Source organism: Staurois parvus, unplaced genomic scaffold (genome assembly GCF_062004578.1).
Source record: "Staurois parvus isolate SC_StPar_1 unplaced genomic scaffold, SC_StPar_1.0 ptg000154l, whole genome shotgun sequence".
In the NCBI taxonomy this organism is placed as follows: Eukaryota; Metazoa; Chordata; class Amphibia; order Anura; family Ranidae; genus Staurois; species Staurois parvus.
In genome coordinates this window covers 1906741-1934496 of record NW_028317950.1, presented here as the reverse complement: position 1 = coordinate 1934496, position 27756 = coordinate 1906741, and the positions used below count along the sequence as shown (strand labels likewise).

General features: G+C 42.6%; 1 protein-coding gene across 3 annotated transcripts in view; it reads left to right on the top strand.

Annotated features, from left to right (window-relative positions):
- Positions 1–27756, top strand: part of OPHN1 (oligophrenin 1) — a 192560-nt gene that overhangs the window by 102960 nt on the left and 61844 nt on the right. For all 3 annotated transcript variants that reach the window (XM_089674901.1, XM_089674900.1, XM_089674899.1), the window contains 2 exons: positions 475–580; positions 3948–4107. In XM_089674901.1, coding sequence (XP_089531027.1) covers positions 475–580; positions 3948–4107 — 266 coding nt within the window. The remainder of the gene's footprint in view (positions 1–474; positions 581–3947; positions 4108–27756) is intronic.

Genomic DNA, 27756 nt, shown 5'->3' with positions numbered 1-27756 from the left:
GTCAGGAAACCTGTCATAAGTGACTCTGCTATGCTGATAGCAGAGGAAGAAAGCAGCAGACAGAAATGACACTCAGTGCTCTTAATTGAGACAAGCACACACTATAATAGAGGGATATGCTTTGTTCGTATTTCATGTATGAGGTGTACAACCACTTTAAAAGATTTCTAGTGAAAGGCCCTCTATCCCATATGTATGAAGTTGGCACCAGCTCCATCCATATATTTGTGGATCATCCACAAGACAGCCTGGGAAGGAGCCCAGGGTGCTCTATGGATGTGGAAGGAGGTCACCTACAACCTTCTTGCTGTTGCAGTAGGCCAGTTGGTCAAAGCTGTGACTTCATCCGTTATATCATAAGAGAGGATAGACTTGCGGGCAGTTAGCGTCTAATGGGACTGTGACCTGAGATGTGACTTTTAGAATGAAAATTTGGCTATCTCTGCTGACCCCGCTGTCCGTTATTCCTTTCAGAGTCTGAAAATCTGGATTATCGTCTTGGAGCCATTCATTGCCTGGTGTACAGCCTGCCAGACAATCACCGAGAAATGCTGGAGCTCATCATACGGCACCTCTCAAGGTGAACAGAGGACATGGCTACAGTTGAACATTGGAAATTAACTTTTCATTTTCAAATATAGATTTGGAAAGGGAGGAGGACACTTCCTGTGTCTTGTTTGTGTTAGTGGAGGATTATTATACTCATTTAGCCTTGCACATCATGGAGCATGCTCCACTTTTCTCTCTGTTCTTCTCCGCTGTCTTTCTCAGTTTGACATTCTTTTCTCTTACCTCTACCATGCTACCTTCTTCTCCATCCATCATCTTCTGCCTGTCTTCTGTCCCCATTCTTGAGTCTCTGTTCCTCTGCTTGTCCGTTTCACCCCAAAAGGTGTTTTACAACTTCACTCCTTAAAGAGGAATTAAACTCTAGACTCCTAAAAAGGACAATCAGGGGGCAAAGGACTGGCCTTGCAGCTGATCTTGCCTTGTTCTGATCAGCGTCTCTCTATGGAGGCATCAGAAGATGCTTGATGCTAGTGATGCTGGAACCCTAAGGTTCTTTTTGTCTTTATTTTCTTTTTGGAACAGTTTTCTTCTAAAAAGAAAATGGCAGTAGGGTAGATATAAAAAAAATGAAGCATCTCACCATGATATTCAAGTCCCAATCGGTTTGTAAACTGTCTGTGGAATAAAGTTGTGTCTAGACTTGAATACCATGGTGTAGCACATTAATTCTAGACTCTCTCTGTATGGAGGAGGCCTTCTTGATGGAAGTGGGCATTTGCTTCCTCATTGTAGATCCTCCAGCAAGGAGAACTGTAAACAGCACAGTAGTGAAATCTACAAATATCACTCCAGATCTGGAGAGACCTGCAGTCAGAGGGAGCAGTGCCTTAGATCTAACACTGCAGATATACAGCTATGAGGATGCAGAACTGGAGTGCCTAGGCACCTTCTTGTTCCAGGAAGTGCAGTGCTACTGTATATATCAGAGTAGAAACTCCAGACAAAAGGTACATTCTCGAGATACTGCTTAGGGACAATTTACATTTCTAAATGTTCTCTCTTCACTTTTTGAGTGCATGTTCATTTTAATGTACTCCCTGTTTTTTTCCATTGTCTGGTCCATCTGTTTGCACCATTTTCTTTCAGCACTTCCTTCCTTCCCTGAGCCTTTTATGCTTCCTCAGTTTGATGTGTCCCTTGTGCTAATGTATCCTCTTAGTAGAAACTTCCTCCTCCAATCCCCCCTTACCCCGCTGCTGTAATCTTCTGGTGCAGTGGGGGTTAATACAGTCGAGGGACCTGTGGCAGGCACTCATCAAGAGTGCCCAACTATGCCTGGCCATTCCGGTCCCTTCTTCCATTTATAGAACCGTACTATAGCTTCTATGCAGGAAACCAGATCTATGAATAGAGAAGGTGGACCTTTCAACCATCCACCTGTCTTCCATTCATAGAAGCTATAGTACAGGTGGGCATAGTTGGGGCACTCTTGCTGAGTGTGTATGACAGGTCCTTCAGTTCTATTACCTTCCACTGCACCGGTGGCGGGGAGGGGGGACCGAAGGAGGAAGGATTTGACTAAACATGGAGCCAGCAGCTCAAGGGACACATCAAACTGATAGTACTAGATAGTGTCCCTTGCACTAATTAACTTTTTTTTTTTTCTAGTAAGGCTTTTAGGTGGTTATAAATGAAAATCCTTTTTTAACTTGATGCATTCTCTGCCTTAAAGTAAAAACTGTCCCACTACCTTATTTATTCCCACCTCTCCCTAATACTCACCTGAGCCCTCTCTCGATCCATCACTGTGCCCCTCTGCAGCAACACTACTCTCTCTCCCTGGTCTCACTGAAAAAATTAAGAGCTGTTGGCTCCCGCTACTGTCAATCAAATCCAATGAGGAAGGAATTTTGGGGGGGGGGGCAACGCCAAGACGCCCTTTGTGCATCTATAGATGCACGCAGCTCGAATCAGGAGAAAAAAAGAAAAAAATATCACCCCCCCCCAAAAGGGTAAAGTCCTGTGAATGGATAAAAATCTGTTAATGCAACAGCAAATGAGACCTTGGGTATTGTGTATCAAAGTTTTATTTGAATATCAAAAGAATCTAAAGAGAAAATATAAAAAAATACTCCTAAAATGCAAGGACACTGTGCTTGGTTCACCATGTCACAGACACACAAATAAAGTGCATTAAAACAATGTCACCTATTGAAATGTCATCCAGTTAGAGAATATGTGTTGCAAAAACCAGCACAGAAAAATTATCGCTTATAGAAATTCAGTCAAATAAAGTCTAGCTGGCCGTGCGACACATATATTCCCCAGGACTTAATGTAATGGTCAAATGTACAAAACCATGAATAGACAGGCGCTTACTCAATGAAACCAACATTAAACATCAAAAAACATAAGAAGCCAATATATGTGTATCAATAAAGTCACTTCCTGAAGACATAGCCCGGTGAAACGTATGTAGAAGCGTGATCCCGTCACTTCTGGGTCCTGCATGATGTCACGTTTGGCCCGTTAACACGAAGCTTGGAACGCACGCTGGAGATCCTAAGAGAGTCATGATATCTCCACATTGGCTGTTCAAGCTGGTGCCGGGGTCTGGGTCTGGACGTTCAACAGATGACATTGTTTTAATGCACTTTATTTGTGTGTCTGTGTCATGGTGAACCAAGCACAATGTCCTTGTATCTTTTCAGTAATTTTTTTCTATATTATCTTTAGAACCTTTTGATATTCAAATAAAACTTTGACACCCAATACAGTAGGTCTCGTTTGCCGTTGTAGTAACCACTTTTTACCCATCCATAGAGCTTTACCCTTTTTGTAAGGGGGTAATATTTTTTCTATATATTTTTTCTATGGTTATCACAGCAACACTTAAGGAGTGAGTAGGCCACTGTACGTATGAACAGTATCTTTACCCTCATTTTTTTCTGGTATAGTTATCGAATCGGTAGCAAGCCTGCATCTGTGCCCCCATAGAAAGCAGATTGCTATAGGGGCACACTCAGGAGGGTAGAAGCAGACCGCTGGCGGAGGACCTCAAAAAAGGAGATAGGGGGATGCTCTGTACAAATCTATTTTTTTTTTTTTTTTTAAATTTTAGGGGGGGGGGGGGAATGGAGCCCTTTACAACCAATTTGTCCCTTTTCTGGACCCTCTCCTCCTTCTGCCCAAAAATACTTATGTTTCAGTATGTACCCTCAATCCGTTGCTGTTGTCCTCTTCCACCTCATGTATGAAAGTGTCTGTTCTTCAGATCCAGACTTCCATGATGTTGCTGCAGGAACATGAACAAAGTGTCTTAGATATATAAGCAGAGTGTGGTTTGAGGTTCACCCTAGTTATTACACCCTAAAATGTTTTTTTTTTTTAGTTTGCTCACATGAATCTCATATCTTGTTGGTTCATTTTCATTTCAGAGTGTGCGAGTACAGCAAAGAGAACCTCATGTCCCCCTCTAATATGGGCGTCATTTTTGGTCCGACTCTGATGAGGGCACAGGAAGATACAGTTGCCGCAATGATGAACATTAAATTCCAAAATATTGTGGTGGAACTTCTCATAGAGCACTGCGACAAAGTAAGCAGGATCATTTCGGAAAGCCGATCTAAACCCCAAACCAAAAAAAAAAAAACTTGCTGCAGCTTACCGGTCCTTAGATGTGGTGGCTGAGTTAGTTTTCCTATTTAGGCACATTTCACTTATTGTTACATGGTGATCCTATGAATATTACCTTTGTGACTACACTTATTGTTCCATAGGGTGAGCCATGGCTAGACTTCAGACATGTCTGCCTTTTGTTCATCTCTGTTGCATGGTGGATTGATGGGACTAGTGCATAGCTTCCTGAAAACAGCACAGCATCCTTCCTCCTGTACTTCTTTATTTCAGATACTTATATAGCGCCGTCATTCACATCAGTCCCTAACCCTCAAGGGGCGTACAATCTAAGGTCCCTATCTCACATTCATACATACACATACTAGGGCCAATTTAGACAGGATCCAATTAACCTACCAGCATGTCTTTTGAGTGTGGGAGGAAACTGGAGTACCCGGAAGAAACCCAGGCAGGCACAGGGAGAACATGCAAACTCCAGGCAGGTGGTGCCGTGGCTGGGATTCGAACCAACGACCCTGGTACTGCCAGGCAGAAGTGCTAACCATTTCTTTCAAGAACCCTGATGCAAGCAGTGGGATGGCTCTCGGGAGGAGTTATGTAAATGTCTGGATGGGTGGCTGTCAGTCTGGAGAAGTGGGTGTTGCTATGTAGGCTGTATTTGCATCCAGCCCACCCTATGTACCGTCCACTAGTAACAGTCAGCCTCTGCGATTGACAGAACTGAAATCGAATAAATGAAAAGGGGCGGACCAGGGACAGTCAGGCTGCAGCGGAAAGCGCTAAATGATGCTGGGTGTCTTCCAAGCTGGAAATGAGGAGGGCACTAAGGCTTGCTGCAGCTTCTAATGCACATTGCAAGAAGCTCACAGTGTACAGTTAAATCAGAGTAAGCAATTTCAGTCCAAGAGAGGAGCCAGTACAACTTTGCAAGACTGAAGGGAAGGTTGGAGGTCAGATATGTATAAAGACAAGCACATTGCAAACTACAAAATGAAAGTAAAGGGATAAGAACAATATAAATATGCACATGCCGTGTATACTCCTTACAGGCTTTCTTATAACAACAAATCCGGTGCGGATCTGGTGCACGGGCCAAGGATTACAATGACCTGCTGACAGAACGGCCAACTTATTCCAAAAATAGCAAAAGAAAAGTCAAATATTTTCTTATGAGAGCTGATAAAATAGACTCAGAACAAACAGAGCGTCAGTTACTAGCCAAAGATTTGCTCTTAAAAAATCCTTATACTGATACAGTGGAGGCCCAGATAAAACCACCCTGGAAACCTTAGGATTGTTTAAAGCAGATCTGGAAACAGCAAGCCCCCCTCCATTCCCAATCTAACTAATCACCATGTTTGTGAAAAGGAATCCTAATCTAAAATCTTTTTCTACTTCTCTAAATCTGTGGTCACTTGACTTCAGTGTCATGATGATGTCACAGGACACAAATTGCAGCTCTGGATCCCCAGTCTCCATTCCTGGAATAGACACTGGTAAGGGTTGCAGACCTAGATGAGTAAAACAAGGGATTTTCAAAGTTTTAATAAGAAAAGAAAATTGTAAATGGGTTGGAGACGGGGATGGGTGATGGGTGGTGGAGACAAAGACAGGATGGGAGGTAAAGACAAGGATGGGATGGGTGGTGGAGACAAGGATGGGGTGGTTGACGGAGATGAGGATGGGGTGGTTGACGGAGATGAGGATGGGGTGGTTGACGGAGATGAGGATGGGGTGGTTGACGGAGACGAGGACGGGGTGGTCAGATCAGCAAATATTTGTTGATGAGGCAGTGGTTAGGTGTGTTGCCCTATTTTTACGTACCAAAAAATGCCCGTTATCTTTCATTGTTTTACTTTAAAGTATTACTACAAGCAAAACCTTTTTGGGGGATTCGGATGGTGGTGAGGGGAGAACCACTGTCAGGTTTTTATCACTGCCTGCACAACGTCCCCCCCCCCCCCCGCGGGAGATTCACTTTCTTTACATGTCCTAATTGCAATGGCACCAGAAAATCTAAAAATGATGAGTTGCCTACCAGGATAGGAAAAGAGGAAAAATATTCCAATTCCCATGACAGTTGTCTAAGAGAGGATTTCCCTCACTTCCTGCTGAGTCTACAGTACAGGAAGTGAAGAGAAACCTCCTCGAGATGGCAAGAAAATTTTTAACCTTCCCCAACTCTATCCAAAAATGTAAAAAAAAAATAAATTGGCTTTAGATAAACTTTAACGGTCTGCTTCAGGTCAGGCAACAATAAATTAACTTCAGGACTCCAACTCCGCTATTGTAAACTGCATCATTTCTTCTGTTAAAACTGCTTTGTTGTGGAGTTACCCATGTACAGTTGCAAGAAAAAGTATGTGAACCCCTTGGGATTACGTGGAGTTTTGCATGAATTGGGCATAAAATGTGCTCTGACCGTCATCTAAGTCACAACAATAGAAGAACACAGTCTGCTGAACATAATACTACACAAACATTAGATGTTGCCATGGTTAAATTGCACATAACATGTAAACATTCACAGTGCAGGGAGGAAAAAGTATGTGAACTTTTGGACTTAATAACTGGTTGACCCTCCTTTTGGCAGCAATAACCTCAACCAAACGTTTCCTCTAGTTGCAGATCAGACCTGCACAACGATCTGGAGTAATTTTGGACCACTCCTCTTCACAAAACTGTTTCAGTGTAGCAATATTCTTGGGATGTCTGATGTGAACCGCTCTCTTAAGGTCATGCCACAGCATTTCAATCGGGTTGAGGTCAGGACTCTGACTGGGCCACTCCAGAAGGCGTATTCTGTGCTGTTGCAGCCATTGTTTTGTTGAATTACTTGTATGCTTTGGGTCATCGTCCTGTTGCATCACCCATCCTCTGCGGAGCTTCAGTTGGCTGACAGATGGTCGTACGTTTTCCTGCAAAATGTCTTGATAAACTCTGGAATTCATTTTCCCATCAATGACAACAATCCGTCCAGGCCCTGAGGCAGCAAAGCAGCCCCAAACCATGATGCTCCCTCCGCCATGTTTTACAGTGGGGATGAGGTTTTGGTGTTTGGTGTGCTGTGCCTTTTATTCTCCACACATAGTGTTGTGTGTTCTTCCCAAACAACTCAATCTTGGTTTCATCTGTCCACAGTATATTTTGCCAGTAGTGCTGTGGAACATCCAGGTGCTCTTTTGCAAACTTCAAACGTGCTGCAATATTCTTTTTGGACAGCAATGGCTTCCTCCGTGGTGTCCTCCCATGTACTCCATTCTTGTTTAATGTTTTCCTTATTGTAGATGTGTCAACAAAAATGTTAGCATGTACCAGAGATTTCTGTAGGTCTTTAGCTGACACTCTGGGATTCTTCTTTACCTCATGCAGCATTCTGCGCTGTGCTCTTGCAGTCATTTTTACAGGACGACCACGCCTAGGGAGAGTAGCAACAATGCTAAACTTTCTCCATTTGTAGACAGTCTGTCTTACCGTGGACACATGAACATCAAGGCTTTTGGAGATACTTTTGTAACCCTTTCCAGCTTCATGCAAGTCAACAATTCTTGATCGTAGGTCTTCTGAGAGCTCTTTTCTGCGAGGCATGGTTCACATCAGACAGTGCTTCTTGAAACCAGTAAACCCAAAACAGGTGTGTGTTTTTTAAGGGCAGGACAGCTGTCAGCAACACATCCAATATCACACTGATTGGAGTCAAGGTTGGCTCACTCCTGGCTCCAATTAGCTCTGGGAGAAGTCATTAAGCTAGGGCCTCACATACTTTTTCCTCCCTGCACTGTGAATGTTTACATGTTATGTGCAATTAAACCATGGCATCATCTAATGTTTGTGTAGTATTATGTTCAGCAGACTGTGTTCTTCTATTGTGACTTAGATGACGTTCAGAGCACATTTTATGCCCAATTCATGCAAAACTCCACCTAATCCCAAGGGGTTCACATACTTTTTCTTGCAACTGTATATTTAATCAGTTTGTAAGATCCTTCGAGTGCTAGATTGCAGGAATACACTTTGTAGAAGCCCTGATACAGTTTGGAATTCAACAGCACCTCCTTAAGCAGCTGAACCAGCAAAGCAGCCCCACACCATTCTATTTCCTCCACCATTTCACAGTTGGGATGTTGTGTTGGTATGCATTGTTTTTTGCCACACACTCTGCTGTGTAAATTTATCAGTTTACCTTGACTATCCAAATAACTTTGTTTCAGGAGTAGTCCAGGTGATCTTTAGAAAACCTCAGAATACAATTTCTGGAAAACATTTTTTTCCTCTGGGGGTAAACTCCTCCATGAACACAGGTTATGCTGAATTTTTTTTTTTTTTTTACAAAACCCCTACTGATGTTGTCAAGGGCAAGAGACCTCTGCAGGTCCTTCACTGTCGCTCTAGTGTTCTTTGACACTGCTTTCACAATCATACGGCGAGTTTTTAACACCAGTTTTGGGATCACATGGTGTGTCTTTGACACAGGTTTCGGGATTGCATGGCATGGCTTTGTCCCCACTTTCAGGATCATATGACTTGTCTTTGACTCCAGTTTCAGGTTCATGTGATGGTGTTTTTGCCCCAAGTTTGAGGATCATACGTTGTGTCTTTGATTCCTTTTTAAGGATCATTTGGCTTGTGTTTGACCCAGTTTCAGGATCACATGGCATGTCTTTGACCCCAGTATAGGATCATATGGCATGTCTTTGACCCCATTGTAAGGTCATATGGCATGTCTTTTACCCCAGTTACAGAATCATATGACTTCTCTTTGACTCCACTTTCAGGATTATATGGTGCAGTCTTTGACCCCACTTTCAGGATCATATGGTGCTGTCTTTGACCCTAGTTTCAGAATCACATGATATGTTTTGACCCCAGTTTCAGGAGCACATGGCGTGTCTTTGACTCCAATGTAGGATCATATGGCATGTCTTTGACCCAAGTTACAGGATCATATGACTTGTCTGTGTCCTTAGTTTCAGGAACATATGGCGCGTCTTTGACCTCAGTTTCAGGATCACATGACGTGTCTGACCCCAGTGTGAGAGCATACAGTATGTCTTGTCTTTATCCTCCGTTTCAGGATCATATGGCGTGTTTTTGACCCTAATTTTGGGATCGTATGGCATGCCTTTGTAATTATTTTATTTTTTTATTTTTTTTTTTAGAAGGCTGCTCCTTAGTAAAATGGCCATGGTGCTGAATTTCTTTCATTTATAAATTTTTCATGTGGCCAATGTAGGCTCCAGTCTTTAGAAACCTTACTGTTCCTAGGACGTTCAGCAGCTCTCTTTTATGTTCCTCTGAAATGTTTTTTGATTATACATCAACAGTATCTGTTGTGAAAGGGAGGTAGCAAAAATTTACTTTTTTTTACATGGCTAAGCAGTTAAAGTCTTACTAGAACTGGATGGAATACCTGACTTTAAATTACTTGATGAAAAAAAACTTTATCAAGACATAATTTTCTAGATGTCTATGCACTTTGTTCATCAACAGTATTGTTTGAAGCACTGGCTGACCAAAGATACAAAAATGTAAAATGCGTTTTTAATGCTAAAGTAGATGTAAACCTAATCACTAAAGTCTCACAATATAATTTCTAAACTAATTGTCAATCTTTTTGTTCTATAAATTAATACATTTAACTATATACAGAAAAAAAGAAAAAGTATCGGCGATGTATACTGAATTTCAGGTCGGGTCGTAGTTTCTAAGTGAGCTCGATTTAGCATAATGTACTCAGTATTGTTATAAGAATACTTTAGTTATGACCTAACATAAAATGGAGATATACTGTAAAGAACAATGGTTGAAATAAAAAGGCCCTTAAAAATGCTGGTAGCAAAAATGTACTTTTTCTTACATGGCTAAGCAGTTAGTCTTACTAGAACTGGATGAAATACCTGATTGACATTACTTGAAAAAAAAAATGTTTTTTCAAGACATATTGGGGTATGAAGTTGATCCCTTTTGGGATCTCAAATTGTCAGTAGTCTGTGGATTGTTCTTTCGGGAAGAGAAGAGTGAGGGAAGTGTCAGCTAGATGGGTTGGAATGGTAGAGGAAACTTCGTCCTTGTGGGAAGGACAATATGTGGGACACAAGTCTAGGGGAAGGGGTTCGAGTATAGGAGGTAGGTAAAAATAAGGGGGAGAGAACAAGAAGTATGGAGAGATGTTTTATCTTTTTAACTCTGCAGTTTTTTCATTAAAATTATCCCTAATGATTCAGCAATGAAGGTCCTTGTTCAGGCACTTCATGTTCTAGAATGACAACGATCTGTCCTTGTCTTCCAATTATACCCCTGTTTTATCACCCTGCCCCAAGGGCTTTCAAAGCAGATTTCAAGTGGCTATTTTGACATGCCTTACACCAGCATGGTCCACTGTTGTCACCACAAGTCAATCCACCTTCAGAAATGCAATACAGCCATCACTGAAGTACGTGTAGACAGGAAGTGGTTGCAGGAAATCAGATTTAACAAAGGATAAAAAGGGTGAAAACAACGATTTTATTAAAACAAAAGTGGTATTCATTTACAACGCACAATGCCGTGAGCAAATTAGCTTGGAGTTGATATCTACTTTGTCAGTGTCAGGACCTAGGTCTGAATCTGTGACATCTGCTATGTCTGGTGATGTCTCTTCTTGCTGAACCACCTAAGATGCCAGGCAGCACCCTGTCTGACTGTTTGGACTTTTGTCTCTCTTTTGCTCTTCCCATGAACTTTCTGATTTAAGCCATATCTCTGCACTTCCTGTGTGCCGAATTGTGTTCTCTCCAGCAAATATCTCGCTCTCGTCACTCCTGCTCCCATCCATATCTCTGCTATCACTCATTACCGACCATTTGGCTTGATCCTCGACTACACTTCTGCTTGATTCCAATTTGCGACCACTCGTTACTGACCTTTGGCTTGTTTGCTGATACCTACCTGCTATATCTGCTATTGGACCCCGGCTTGCTCTCCTCCTGGTGGCGGGATCCTGAGAACCGGGACCTGGTACTAATACACAGTAAATCCCATTTCCACCATCAGGAGCTCTGGTGAACACCGGTTAGTGCTTAGACTCTGCTCCTCAGGTGGGCCCATGTCACTTGCCAGGGTGACCTGCTTTGTATACCTATCTTGCTGGGTGGTGGGAGCCTCTCTGCTGCTATAGCTACTGGTCTCTGAGCCTGACCCTTGGCCGTGACAAGAAGACTGTCATTTATTATGACTTGTATGTAGACAAAAATCACATTTTAGGGTACACTCATGCAGAATTCATAGCAGTCCTAAATGTTCACAAACTGTTCCTCACACCCATATATTTAGTTCCAGTGACTTTCCCTGTAACTTCGACTGCTGTGTGGAGAATATTCCACAATCCCTTCGACTTCTCAACATGGAATACAGCTGTCCAGTAAGACCTAGAGATTGATTTAATCTTGCAGACAGGTCATTCCGAATCAGATACGTCATATTTCTTTTTCTAACAAACTTCGGTGGGGTAACACATATGGCATTAGGTGTGTGATGTTTTTTGCTGTGTGATCGTCCTCTCTTTCAGCCACACTGCTGGAGTTCATTGGGTGCCGATCACCCATTCTGAAATATAACAGACAGTCATCACCTTCGCTTTACCTGTCAGGAGTAAAGACTTATTGTGTGAATTAGGCCTTGGAAAAGACAGGGAAGTATGCTGAAGGGGTTTATGTGACCTGAGATGTCCTCCGTTTTGTAAGCACTCAAAAGCACAGCCGCGCCAGGATTGCGAAACTTGCATTACAGTGAAAATACAACTGCCAAAATTAGGGTCCCCTAGAAGGAAAATTGTGAGTAACATAGCTGAAAAAAGAGTTCTCGCCTCTCCCATAGCCCATGTCACTGAACACTACTGTAATAGAGAAAAACCATCACCAGAAGATTGCTCAGGATCCCAATTCTGAGATTGTTGATTTCCTGACCCCCCCCCCCCCCCACTGTTCTCAGTGGTTCAATCCACTAACTCTACACTAACATATCCTGGGATAACTAGGGATGAAGCTGGCTTCAGAATCCAGCACTTCAGGAGTATCGATTTTCTGGTGCCCCAACTGTACGGTTCCTCCCAATGAGCCCTACATCGCCACCAGTGATGAGCTTAGGTTCAGGCTTGGGTTCTATCTGAAACTAAGTTCATACGAACAATATCGATTGTCAGTTTTCTGGTGCTCCAACTGTGTAGTTCTTCCCAACGACCCACTAGTGATGAACATGGGTTCAGTCTGAACCCAAGTTCGTTCAACCCAGGAAGTTATCTGTCATTATTGTTTGTTCATTTTCTGGTGCCCCAACTGTGTTGTTTTTCCCAACGACCCTTCCCCACTAATAAACTTGGGTTCAGATTGAACCCAAACTCATTATCTGAACTGCGAAGTTGTCTGCCATTACTGGGCTAATGAGCCCATATTAGGCCAATGATGTCATAAGTATCTCCCCTCCAAACCAGGAGGTTATCGGTCATTACTGATTGTCAGTTTTCTAATGCCCCAGCTGTGTGGTTCCTCCCAAGGACCCCTAGTTTCCCACTAATAATGAGCTTGGGGTCAACAATCTAAAGTCACCACTAGTGATGAGCTTGGGTATGGTCTGAACCCAAGTTCATCCAAACCAGGATGTTTTCTGTCATTACTGTATGAATCGATGAGCTTCAGTGCAATTATGTGCTATCCCATATAAAAAATGCTTTTAGACTGCAGCTAATACTATATGCGTTCCCACATATGTACCAGAGTATAATACAGCACATTAAGTGTTGGTGTGTATGGATGGTAAAAGTAGGACTGTTTTAACATGATTTGACGGATTGGCAAAAGGATATTTATTTTCAAAGGTGGTCACTATGTACATTACTAAACACATGATTTATTGAAGGAATTGATAATTTAGATTTTTATTTGGTACGCATGTTAATTTTTGGGCACATTTATTAACATAATGTGAAACAGCACTACACTGAGACAATATTTGTCAATACTGATTCTCGATTTTCTGGTGCCCCCAACTGTGTGGTTCCTCCCAACGACCTATTCATTACCACTTGTGATGAGCTTAGGTTCAGTCTGAACCCAACTTTGTCTGAACCGGGAAGTTGTCTGCTATACTGGGCCAATGAGCGCATATTAGGCCAAATGCTGTGATGAGCATCTCCCCTCTGCAACTGATGCACACAAAAAGGCTCATGACCTCATTGACCTAACATGGGTACATGGCCAGATACATCCTTAAGATAACTAAGCATGGAACAGTGACAGGTATGTTTCCTTAAATAAACCTAAAAAAGAAGGCCATTGCACTGTGTTGCAGTGCCCAGCTATCAATTTTTACATCGCTGTCATATTAGGTTTTTTTTTTTTTTGTCTTTTTTTTTTTGTTTTGTTTTTTTCGGCTGCATGTAAAAGGGTTTATCTTTCATCAAAAAGAAACTCTTCTTGCTGTGAAATTTCCTAGCAGCAGCATTGTATTTTACTAGAGATGAGCGAATCGAACATGACGAAGTGGAATTCGTTCCGAAGATTTGGAAAAATTCTATTCGCAACGAATCCGAAGATTAGCAAACTTCGGATGCACGAATCGAATTTTCCCAAAAATGGCGGCGACATGTGTGGCGACAGGAGAAAATGGACAGAGAAGATGGGGCGGGGATCTCTGGGAAGGCGCGCAGACAAGGCGCGCTGACCAATAATGCATTCATGAGTCATGAATCATGACATGTGATCGCATTAGCCAATCAGCAGCCAGCCAGCCAGCACTGTGTAATGGTGGAGCTATAAATCGCGGCCATCTTAGAATTCTCCATTAGCCTCCGGTCATTCAAGAGAGACAGACCTCTGTGTATTGAGGGACAAAGTTAGGGCCACAGAGATTTTAGGGCCACATAATCGTTACTCAGGGACACAGAATGGTTACTCGGGGACACAGAATTGTTACTCGGGGACACAGAATTGTTACTCGGGGACACAGAATCGTTACTCAGGGACACAGAATCGTTACTCAGGGACACAGATTCGTTACTCAGGGACACAGATTCGTTACTTAGGGCCACAGCTATCAAAGAATCGAAAATTTAAAGTGACATACACCATTTTTTTTTTTTTGGTGGCTGTCGTGCACAGTTGGTGCTGCAGTTTGCCGATTGTGTACAATAAACTGACTTTCTGCTTCACAACCACTATTGTACGTTCAAAGAGTTAAATCCATATACACGCCGGGTGGCGGTAATATTTTTTGGGTGATTAGTGCATTCCAGTGACCTAAACGTACAGTTTCCAGCCAACGGCAAGCTGCAATTGACCGATTGTGCTAAATAAACTGACTTTCTGCTTCACAACCACTATTGTACGTTCAAAGAGTTAAATCCATATACACGCCGGGTGGCGGTAATATTTTTTGGGTGATTAGTGCATTCCAGTGACATAAACGTACAGTTTCCAGCCAACGGCAAGCTGCAATTGACCGATTGTGTACAATAAACTGACTTTCTGCTTCACAACCACTATTGTACGTTCAAAGAGTTAGATCCATTTACACGCCGGGTGGCGGTAATATTTTTTGGGTGATTAGTGCATTCCAGTGACATAAACGTACAGTTTCCAGCCAACGGCAAGCTGCAATTGACCGATTGTGCTAAATAAACTGACTTTCTGCTTCACAACCACTATTGTACGTTCAAAGAGTTAAATCCGGTTTTATTTTTGGGGTGCTTATTGAATTAAAGAGTATGTCAGACAACACGCAGAGGAGTGGCAGAGGAGGCAATGTTTCAGGAGCGAGCAGACGTGGCAGCAGAGGAAGGGGTCGAGGCAGCACTAGTCGCAGCCAGAGGCCAGTGCTCCCGGTGTCATCCAGCGGTCGTGTCTCCACCGACAACCCTGCCGTCATCGATTGGTTGACTCGGTCGTCTTCCTCTTCCCAGGTCACCTCTGACACCTACAGCCAACGGTCGGTGGGTACGTCAGACACAACCGTTAGTTGGCATGGCCCGGGAGCAAGCCCACTGAAATCACGTGTCCTCGACCTGCCCCTGTCCTTTGGTGTTCCCTCACCAAGCGAAGTATCGCATGCTGTGGGCTCAGCCCCACTGTACAGTGAGGAAGAGCTAACAGAGGGCAGTCAGGAACGGGGGGAGACATCCGCCTCTTCAGCAGCCAGGCGAAGAAGTACTGGCGAGGAGAGTGGCTCGGTAGCCGGTCTAGAGACAGGTCTGTCTCCTGACCCACACGCAGCCGAGGGGGCTAGTAGTGACGCGGAGACCCTAATTGATGATGATGAGGCTGATCGCACTTGGCAGCCTCGTCGTCATCAGGCTATTGCTTCCGCATCATCAGGAGAAAAGGGTGCCAGCTTGCCAGCGAGCAAAACAGTCGGTGGGTTGCCCAGGAGGCAGCAGGGTCGCAGCAGTGTCAGTGGAGGCAAACGGCCACGGAGTAGAGCACCAGCTCCACTGCAGCCTACCACCACGGCCAGTAGTGGTGCCGGTGTGCACGGAGGAAGTAGCAGTCAGCCAGTGAGGAGTAGTGGGGGCAAAGTTTCCTACTCGGCGGTGTGGCAATTTTTCGTCAAGCCGCCCGAGGAAGTAAACGTAGCCGTATGTCGACTATGTGGCCAGAAAGTCAAGCGTGGCCAGGGGGCCAATGTTGGGACTACAGCGTTGCGTCAGCATATGCAGCGTCGCCATTCGGTGGCCTGGGAAAACCGTGATAAAGATACGGCGGTTCTGCCTGCCCCAGCCCCCGCTCCATCACCCGCTCCGTTACTTGCTCCGTCACCCGACGTCAATCGCCCTCTATCAGCCAGTCAAGGCTCCAACACCTCTGCTGAGGGGAGTTGTCGCTCGTTGGCATCTTCCGCTCGTTCAGATGCTCCTTCTCCTGCTACTCCTCTTCACGGATTCCGTCAGCAGTCTTTCTTGGAATCCGTTTCCAAGAGACAACAGTTTGCGAGCACGCACCCGACGGTGCAGAAGCTGAACGTCCTCCTGTCCAAGTTGCTGGTGCTGCAGTCCCTCCCTTTCCAAGTGGTGGACTCAGCACCTTTCCGAGAAATGATGGCTTGTGCCGAGCCGCGGTGGAGAGTGCCAAGCCGGCATTTCTTCGCCAAAAAGGCAGTGCCAGCCCTGCATTCACATGTAGAAGAGATGGTGGGCCAGTCTTTGAGCATGTCGGTCTCTGCCAAAGTGCACGGCAGCGCCGACGTGTGGAGCTGTAACTACGGTCAGGGACAGTACATGTCATTTACGGCCCACTGGGTGAACGTGGTGCCGGCACAGCCGCACCAGCAACTTGGACAGGTCACGCCGCTTTTGCCTCCACGTTTGCACGTCCTTGGTCCAGCAAAGATGTCCGCCTCTACCACCTCTTCTTCCGCCGTGTCCTCAGCCGCCACCCCCGTGCCAAGTCCCATTACCCGACCGGCATATCATATATGTGCAGGGCGCAACGGTGTCACGCTGTGCTGCACCTGGTATGCCTTGGCGAACGTAGTCACACAGGGGAGGAACTTCTGAGTGTAATGAACAGAGAAATCGACAGATGGCTGTCTCCGCGCAAACTGAAAATCGGAACCATGTTGACCGACAACGGAAAGAACATGGTATCTGCTCTGCGTCAAGGAAGGTTGTGCAATGCGCCATGCATGGCTCACGTGTTCAATCTGGTTGTCAAGCGGTTCCTAAATTCCACCATCCCACTGCAAGACATCCTTAAAATGTCACGTAAACTTTGCATGCATTTCAGCCATTCCTTCACCGCAAAGCACACCCTCCTTGAGCTGCAGCGGCAGAACGGAATTCCACAGCATCGCCTGATCTGCGACGTTGCAACAAGGTGGAATTCAACCCTACATATGTTAGACCGCCTTTACGAACAGCGAAAGGCCATCACCGATTTCCTGATGTTAAAAGCAGATAAAGGTACTCCCCTGTGTAACTTAGATGTCAGCCATTGGCAGCTCATGCGTGACACCTGCCGCTTGCTCAGGCCCTTTGAGGAGGCCACGCTATTCGTGAGTCGGCAGGACTATGGGATGAACGACGTCATTCCTCTGTTGCACGTCCTGGAACAAATGCTGTTAACAATGGCTGGTCAGGGTGCGGTAGACGTGGCGCACAGATCTCAACGCCACATGACCCCTCTGGGGGCAGGACAGGAAGAAGAGGAGGAGGTAGAGGAGGACATTGGTGCTCAGGAATTATTGAGTGAAATGGGTGGTTTTTCCACTCAGCGGACAGGAGTGGAGGAGCAGGAGCATCTGGTAGAGGAGGAGGAGGAGACAGAGGACCCAGACGCACCGTGGCAGTATGCTGTGGAGATGGAGGCAGGGAGTCCCTCGCATTCCTTGGCACAAATGGCCCATAGCATGCTCGGTTGCTTGCGTAGCGACAGCCGAATAATAACCATCAGACAGAGGGATGACTTTTGGCTGTCCACCTTGTTGGACCCTCGCTACCGTTCAAAAATGGTGGCCTTTTTCACACCTGCTGAGAGGGAGGCCAAAATAAAGTACTATAAAAACCACCTATGTAGTCATGCAGTATATAGCCCTATCGGCCACTTTCTGGCATCCAGTTGCTGTAGCCCCCATCACCACACTGTGCCACGGGCCCCTGTACCGCCTTCTCATACTGCTGCCAGATCCATCCTCTGCCATGTGCGTCTTTGTCGTCTGCTCACGCTGCTGGGTTCCAGTTTTAAACCTAGGCCTGTGTATGGCTTCCGAATACTGCTTCCTCCACCGCCACCCTGCGCCATGTGCCTCTGTCGTCTGCTCACGCTGCTGACGGCTTCCGCTTTTTAACCTAGGCCTGTGTATGGCTTCCGAATACTGCTGCATCCACCGCCACCCTGCGCCATGTGCCTCTGTCGTCTGCTCACGCTGCTGACGGCTTCCGCTTTTTAACCGAGGCCTGTGTTTGGCTTCCGAATACTGCTGAATCCACCGCCACCCTGCGCCATGTGCCTCTGTCGTCTGCTCACGCTGCTGACGGCTTCCGCTTTTTAACCTAGGCCTGTGTATGGCCTTCAATTGAAGCTGCTTCTGCTCCGCCACTCTGCCATTGGACTCTTGATAGTCGTCTCCCCACGCTGCTGCTGGGGGGACTTTTTAACATAGGCCTCTGTATGGCCTTCAATTTTAGCTGCTTACGCTCCGCCACTCTGCCATGGGCCCCTGTACCGCCTCCTCATGCTGCTGCCAGGCCCGTAATCTGCCATGGGCCCCCGTACCGACTCCTCATGCTGCTGCCAGGCCCGTAATCTGTCATGGGCCCCTGTACCGCCTCCTCATGCTGTTGCCAGGTCCAGAGTGTGTCATGGGACCCTGTACGGCCTCCCATCGCCACACTCTGCCATGTGCCACTTTCAGGTCTCCTCACACTGCTGGTGGGTTCCATTTTGTCATAGGGTGCTGTATGGCCTTCCATTGCTGCTGCCTCCACCGCCACACTGTGGCTCCACACTCTGGTTTTGGCCCCGTGACTGCCCAAATGAGTGAAGTGTGCGGTGATTCTAAGATCGACGGCACTCATCTGCATGTCATACTGACTGACAGTATTATTTCTCTTCCCCAGCAGACTCCAAGGGCATTTAAATTAAAGGTACAGTGTTCTGCACTAATATAAAGGCTCTCTGAAGCCTAGAAACACCCTTTTTATAAGTTAAATTCGCAGCGAATATATTCGGCTCGAAGCAAATTTTTTCCGCGAATTCGGCGAATCAGCCGAACCGAATTTTTGAATAATTCGCTCATCTCTATATTTTACAACAAAATAAGTTCAGCATTTATTAATTTTTAAGTGGATTCTTATTACAATTTAAACTGCAGCAAAGATGGGCCAAACAGCTGGAGTATCTAGTTTAAATATACAGTAGTAAGTTATTTCAGTGATTTTTACTGACTTAAGGCTAAACTCCAGGCACAATTAATACATATATTCATAAATTATTTTTTTTGCATGCAACAAATGTAATGTGAGTCCTAACCAAAGTGAAATTGAGGTGCTGGGTAAAAATCTTGGGTATGTTAAATTAAAATGAGCATTGGGCACAGTAGCTTCGATTTGGCAGCACTCCACAAAACAGGGGCACCTCTTGGGGAAGGGGGAGAACCTAGAGTTGCAAATACAAGCCAATGTGAGTGCCAAAAAACTGTCCCAAGAGTCCAGAAACCCTTTCTGTTAAAAGTTCAATTCACAGCAAAAAAAAAAAAAAACCACACAGAAAACATACAACAGACAGTGCGTTTTGGAGGCCAAGCTGAACCAATGTAGCTATGCAAAAAAAACAAAACACTGGAATTCTGCTTTAAATTGTAAGCTCCTTTTGGTATTTGTAATTGTATGTTGGATTTTTGACACTATATAATTTAAAAAAGAATACATAGTTTGATTGGAATTAATGCAAAACCTTTTTTTTTAAGATCTCATAATCTGAGTAACAATATTAGACATTTATTACTTTATTTATATCTCTTAAGAAATATTACTGAAGCCAGAATTTAGATTACTAAATTATACAATACCAGTGATTGTCATTACTACGTCTTCCTGTAATTACTGTACGAAAGGCAAGTAAGAAAATGCTAATAACAAGACATTACAATAAAAGCTGTGAATCATTCGATCTCTGGGCTAAGGTGAGAAAGTATAATGATGTTCATCTATCCTAAAGTCTTCCAACCAAACCTCAGTTTTGGATTATCCAGTCCCTAACCCATGTATTTCCATTCCCTCAGTTTTTTTTTATTTTTTTGTTACGCTTGTGGACCCCCCCACCAAATGACAGAGTTCAGGTGTTGCCAGTAAAGGGCACTGTTAATGCTACAGCACACAAAACATTTTGGACAATTGTGTGCTTCCAACCTTGTTTGGAGAAGATCCTTTTCTGTTCCAGCATGACTTTGCCCTGTGTACAGAGGCAGCTCCATAAAGACATGGTTTGATAAGTGTGTGTGAAGGAACTGCAACTGCCAGTTGCGAGATCTCATTTAAAATCAGTACTTGACCTCACAAATAGGTAAACATTCCCACAAAATCCAATAAAAGGCCTTCCCAGTAGAGTGCAGGCTGCAATAGCCACAAAGAGGAACCAGCTCCATATTAATGGGCATGGAATGGGTTGGCCAACAAGCTCATATAGATGTTATGGATCGGTGTCCAACATTCTCATATAGATGTGATGGTTCGGTCCCCAACAAACTCATATACAGTAGATGTTATGGTCAGGTGTCCAGAAAGCTCATATACCAGGGGCGGACTGACCATTTGGAAACTCGGGCACTGCCCGAGGTCCCGGGGTCAGTAGGGAGCCCCATGAGATGCCCCTGGTACCTTTTTCATAAGCTTTTTTGAGTTTGGGCAAGGACACGGGCCCCATGATCCCCTATTGCCCAGGGGCCCCATGAGTTGTCAGTCCACCCGTCATATACTATATATGTGATGACCAGGTGCCCAACAAGCTCATATAGAGGTGATGTTCAGGTGTCCAACAAGTTCATATAGCTGTAATGGTCAGGTGTCCAACAAGCTCATATACTGTAGATGTGATGTTCAGGTGTCCAACAAGCTCATATATCTGTAATAGTCAGTTCTCCAACAAGCTCATATAGAGGTGATGGCCAGGTGCCCAATAAGCTCCTATAGATGTGATAGTCAGGTGGTCCAACAAGCTCATATATCTGTAATGGTCATTTGTCCAGCAAGCCCCTATAGATGTGAGGGTCAGGTGTCAACCAATTTTTGGCCATATGGCATACATATAAGCACCTCCAGGTACTTTTCAGCCATGCTACCTATAGATGTAAATCCAATCAATAAACAGATGTTATTATTTTCAAAGTCTTTTTCAATATTTTTACATTTGCAATGCTCAGTAAAATAATCCCTGTGGTTCCTGCCATGATGGACCTTGTTCAGATTAGGAAGATTTATGGTGACAACACTCTCCCTGTCTTCCAACTGTGCCCCTGCATTGTCAGCCTGTCAAGCAAGAGACGGAGCAGGAGAAGATTAGACTACTAAGTCTGCTGAATAACCTAGGGAAAAGATATGTCATTCCAATGACCCTTTGGCTTAGCCAGTGTCACAGAGGCTGCGGTTTTTTTGTTTTTTTTATAGGGGGTCATGGGGCTGGCAAAAAAAGAGCAGACTTTTTGCCATTGAAGCTCTATTTTAAAATAAACTCTTTCTGTGATGAAGTGACTGCTCGTTTTTTGTCCCTAATTTTGCTCCAACATGGTCACCCTGTCATACCACCGCCATACCTGCACACATACTTTTAGGAATGTATATTGTATGTCCTTTTTTAAGCTTGTTTGCAAACCTAAAATGTAATTCGCTGCAGCATATTCACAGTGCAACAACAAATTCTTTGCTGTGGCATTCATTGATATATGTGTTAATAATTCAGAACAGATGGAAACTCTCAAAGTTCAGCAGCTGTGTACTGTTTTGAGAACTATCCCATTATTTTGAAGCACTTTTTACAGTAGCCACCAGAGGGAGTGGTAGTTACGGGAACAATGTTTTGTTTCGTAAAGTATTAAAATCATGTTCAACAAAAAAGCTATTTGAGTTCATGGATTCCTTTTGTGCATTTTTGTTTCCGTTTTTTAACTCCTATGTTTTTGAATTTAGATGCAACATCTCCTGCATTCAGATTATTTGGTTTCATAAGTCATCTAAATCCAAAAAAAACCCTAAATTTAAAAATTTTGAACTTTTTTTGGAGTAAAAAAAAAATTGGAACTTTTGTGCATACCATGACTTTCAAACGTCCTTTCTTCCACCCGCAGAAGCTGCGCTCTTCCGTTGGAAGCACATGTGAGCTCTTGCTAACACCCAATGATTAATTCACATTTCTTTCACAGTTTAACGAAAAAAGTGGCATCTTGCCTGTTGCGTAAACAGAAAGTCTGGGGCTCCGTATCCCAGTTTATCACCAGTTTCAGGCTGTCATCAGCAGTTTTTTTTTTTTTTTTCAGTCCCCCCATAACATTTTTTATTGCCCGTTTATCCTGCCAATAGATCTATAATTTTTCCATTTCCTTTAATAGGGTGAAAATGCTGTTCATTCTGTGGTGAAATCCCAGTGACGTTGTCACCCTGTGGACAAGATAGTCTTAGATGGACATTTAGTTTTAAATGGACCTTTAAAGTGGTTCTAACGGCTGAAGGTTTTTTTTACCTTACTGAATTCAACACATTAAGGTCCAAAACCTTCTGTAATCTCCTCTTTTCCCAGCCGCCCCCCCCTATACTTTCGGGATCCAGTGGTTCCCATTTGGTAAATAAAAAAAAAAAAAAAGGGCAGGTTGTCAATTAACCTGTCCACACATGTACTGAAAGTCAGTGAATAAATAAAGTAAATACAAGTCAAATAAATGAGCAACATATACTTACATTCCCAGGGGCATCATCCCATAATAGTCAAAAGCAAAAATGAAGCAAGCAAACAGGGCTTTATATGTGCCATTGGGGTGAATGTATGAAAAAAAACAATTGTAGAATACAATTAAAATCCAGCAGTTTTTTATATTACAAAAAGATCGTATATAAAATTACCAATAGGCGTATACAAAAATAGTTTAAAACCATCAAATAGGCGTAATCTAGAGTAAATGGTCTATGCATTTCATGGGGTTTCCTGCTTCATCAGGACCATCATCGCCTTTAAAGATATTCAGTCATAGTTGGTAATGAAATAGTACAGGACTGCGGTATGGACACAGTTCCTGATCTAGGGGGCAAAGTGAAGATCGTCCACTTGCCGGTGGGGGGACCTTACAAAATTTTTAACAATGAAAACCAGCGCAAACCCACATGATCAATTACATTACTCAGTGTAAAAAAACATTAATGTGCTAATAAAATTATATATAATAAATTATATATAAATTATGTTAATACAAAAATATATATATAAAATTATGAGTCCAGTGAAAAAACAGAGTGACAAAAAATCAGAAAAATCCCAGAAAGTATATATATATATATATAATTAAAGTCCCGTGACAAAATTAATCAAATTAATTTAAAATATATTTTCTATATGATTCTTCCGTGTTACGGATCCCTTCACCATCCACCAGTGCAGAAATCAACATTAACCGCACTCACCAGATAATGGTGAGTCACACGCCTTTCAGGATTGTTAAGGGCTCCTGGACCCCCTTTACTTTCTCTGAGACCTCCAAGTGCTGTTTCCTCTCATGTCTAGGTACCTCTTCTGCTTACTCCTCTCACCGAATCCCCCAAGGGAAAATCAGGAAGAAGAAAAGACCATAGCGTGATACCGCAGTAACTTCTCCTCAAATTAATCTCTCCAGACCACTCACATTCTTTTGCGGGATATAGCCCGCTTTTTATTCAAAACAACAGCGATTCTCTTCAAAATTGATCCACTTTTCATGTACACCGATTATATAAGGATTATATAAGGACCCCACAGTTTAGTGTGCAGCAGGATGGCAGACCTCAGCTACAGACTCTTCTCCTTAGACTAAGATGGCCCCTTGGAACGCACCGCTCAGCGTGCGCTCCACTCACCGGAAATGACGTCAGACGACGGACCAGGCAACCGGAAGTGCGTCAACGCGTTTCGCCCCACCCACAGGGCGTTATCAAGACGCTCATTACCACTTCCTAGCCGCTTATAAAGCTTTGGGAGATCCCTCCCACTAATTCCTCTGGCACAAAAACCTGGATACAAGCATATCAATCACCACCATCCATCTGCACACCCATGTGGGATCCCTGTACATCGGAGGCCATTTCAAAAAATACATTACTTAAAAAATACATTACTTCAAAAACATACTTTACTTAGAAAATATTCTTTAATACAAAAATAAATATAAAAATAAAAATAAAAATAAATAAATATAAAAATAAAAATAAATATAAAAATAAATATAAATAAAAATAAAAATAAAAATAAAATAAAAATAAAAATAAAATTAAAAATAAAAATAAAAATAAAAATAAAAATAAAAAATAAATAAATAAATCAATAAATAAATAAATAAAATAAAATAAAAAATATAAAATAAAATAAAATAAAATAAAAATAAAAATAAAAATAAAAATAAAATTAAAAATGAAAATAAAAATAAAAATAAAAATAAAATAAAATAAAATAAGAAAAGAATAAAAATAAATATAAAATTAAAAATAAAAATAAAAAATAAAAAATAAAAAAATATAATAAAAATAAAAGTAATAATAATAATTAAATTTAATCATGAATACGCACTACGGACATATAACTGAATATTACCAATTCGACAAGAAACAATTTATATCAATATCTGCATTCAACCCATTAGGATGCAATGTACCCATTTGGTAAATCCACTTCGTTTCATTTTGGGACACATTTATTACCATATTGCCTCCCCTCCATGGGACTTCTACTCTATCTATCCCACAAAATTTCAACGATGCCGGATCTCTATTATGATATCTTCTAAAATGGTATGATAAACTATGATGTTTGAACCCCTTCTTTATGTTCCTAATGTGTTCTCCCAATCTGGTGGCAAGTTTCCTAGTTGTTCTCCCTATATACTGGAGCTTGCAGGGGCACTCCAGCAAATAGGTCACATGCGTACTATCACATGATATGAATTTATTGATCTTATGGGATCCTCCATTATAACAGGATTGAAAAACCTTTATTTGCTTCTTTTTATCCCCTTTCAGGGTTCTACAAACCAAACACCTCCCACATTTGAAAAAACCAACCCTATCCAAGAAGGTAACCAATTTTTTAGGTACATCTGGAACATTTTTAACAAGTCTAGACCTTAAAGTAGTTGGTTTTTTATATATAAACAAGGGCTTACTAGGTAACACTTTCTCAAGCGTTTCATCCCTCATCAAAATAGGCCAATATTTTTTGATTATGTTTTCAACTAATTTGTAATGCTTAGAATATCCTGTGATAAAAGCCACATCCCCCAACTTGTTTTTACTTGCTTTTTTCTTAAGAAGTTCATCTCTACTAATCTTATTAACCTGTTCTAATGACATAGCCAAATTTTCTTCTCTATATCCTTTCTCCCTAAACTTTTGCAATAACACTTCAGCCTGTTCCAAAAAAACACCTTCATCATCACAATTACGTTTGATCCTAATAAGCTGACTCTTAGGAATGGATTTTAGCCAATTTTCATGGTGACAACTAAAACTTGGGATATATCCATTCCTATCTACTTGCTTGAAATATGTCTTAGTGTAAAACCTGTCATCTTTCTTATAAATTGTCAGATCCAAAAAATCAACTGCCACCTCACTAATATTTTTAGTAAATGATATATTATAAGAATTAATCCCCATTTTTTGGATGAACTCCTCCAGTGTCTCTCTTGTACCTCTCCAGATTATAAAGATATCATCGATAAATCTTCTATACACCAGCAACTCTGTGGTTTGTTTCTTAAAAATAGCTTCACTTTCCCACCTGCTCATGAATAAGTTAGCCACCGATGGTGCATACTTGGCCCCCATGGCCACACCTCTTGCCTGCCTATAATATTTCCCAGAGTACCAAAAGTAATTATGTGACATAGCTAAATTTAGACTATTAAGTAAAAATTCAGTTTGTTGTGGTTTTAAACCTGCCTTAGCCTCCAAGGCCCATCTAACAGATCCTAATGCATCCGTATGCCTTATGTTAGTGTACAGGGAATTGACATCCACACTCGCCATCACACATTTCCCCTCTTCCCTAATTCCCTTAATCAGATTAATCAAATCTCCACTATCCCTCAGGTACGCTGGAAACACTGGAACTAGAGGCTGTAGAAATTTATCCACATATTCACCCAATCTACAAAACAATGAATCTACCCCACTAACAATGGGTCTCCCAGGGGGTTTTTTAAGATCTTTGTGAATTTTTGGTAACTGGTAGATCACAGGTGTTATTGGAGCAGAGGGTACCAGATATTTAGTCTCTTTTTTGTTAAGTATACCTTTTCTACCCCCTTCTTTGACATGTTTTACTAACAAACTCTTATATTTATTGATAGGGTTACCCCTTAACAACTCATATGTTTCAACATCATCTACCAATCTACTTAGTTCTGTATAATAATCCACCTTATTTAGTACTACCAGGCCACCACCCTTGTCGGCTGGCCTTATAACAATATTTTTATTTTCCTCCAGCCTTTTTATACCAATATCTAAATCTTGTTTCTTCCTCATAAAGGGAATGGCTAAATCCTCCAGATCATGTTCCACCATTTTTTTAAACGTTTCTACACAACAATTGTTGGAAATTTTCGGATTGAACACCGATTTATTCCTCAACTGTGTATGCAGAAAATAATCATCTCCTTTTGCACTATTATACTCAAAATTAGTTTTATTCGCCCAATACTTCTTTAAATTTATTTTCCTTACAAACTTATGTATATCAATATAGGTTTCCAGTTTATTCAATTTTTTGTCCGGTGCGTATTTCAATCCTAATGCTAAAACTTTTAACTCTTCTTCATTTAAAACAGAATCACTCAAATTAAAGATCCCTTGATTTAAGTTGACCTCTTTCTTTTTCCTTGTCCCCCCTCTGCATCCCCTCCTTTTTGCCAGTAGGGTTCTTGTTGGTTCATAGGACCTTACAAAATGCCTAATAACCAAAATCCAGAGCTATATGCACCCAAACAATAGCTGGAGGCAAATCGCAAGGGCTGAAATTTAAATGCAAGGTCAGCCTCTCCAAAGGGATATAGCACATGGCCAGTTCTCTCAGGTGATGGACAGGTTCCCCCCTTCACTTCATTGCTATTTTTCCTCCCCACCCGATTATCACTACCTCTTACCGTGCTAGAGGGTCATATAGAGGTTGACAGAAGAAACCACAGCCCTCCGGCAGGCGACATGCTATCCAACACACTTTCAATTGTCAGCTATCAATGGTCTTTGTATCTCTCCATTCCCCCCAAATCGTTGAATTTTATGTCCTCAAGGTGACAGGGTTACTTTAAATATGTTCCAGCAATGATCCTATATAGTATGAACTCTAGTACCAGTACCTGCCTTCTTCTCTGCCTAGGGCTCATTCCTGTTAAAGTAGAATTCCACCCAAACTCTAACTTGCTCTAAACCTACTCCCAGCTTCATTCTAAGCCTATTCTATCTAAACCTGTAAAGAAAAGGTCCCTATACTTACCTATTCTGAAGCTGCTCTGATCCAGTCCCATGCTGAGCTGTCAAAGGCATCTTCTGTGTAGAGGCAGCCAACAACGGATACTCCATAGTAAGTCTATCCTTGACATCATCTCCCAGGTATTTCCCAGTTGTTGGCAGCTTCCTCTCCCTATACAGAAGCTGCCGCTGGAGACCGGACTGGAACAGCTTCAGAATAGGTAAGTCTAGCAATCTTTTCTTCACTGGGTTAGATCGATTAGGCATAGAATGTAGCTGGGAGTAGGTTTAGAGTTAGGTTTTGGGTGGAATTCCACTTTAAAGACATAACAGCAATCCTGTTAAGAAGTCTGTATTTTTATCTGTTTTCAAACTGTGGTTATTAGTGACGTTTCTTTCAACAATCCACGTGGGTAAGATTTTGTAAGCGGTTTCCCCCTTAA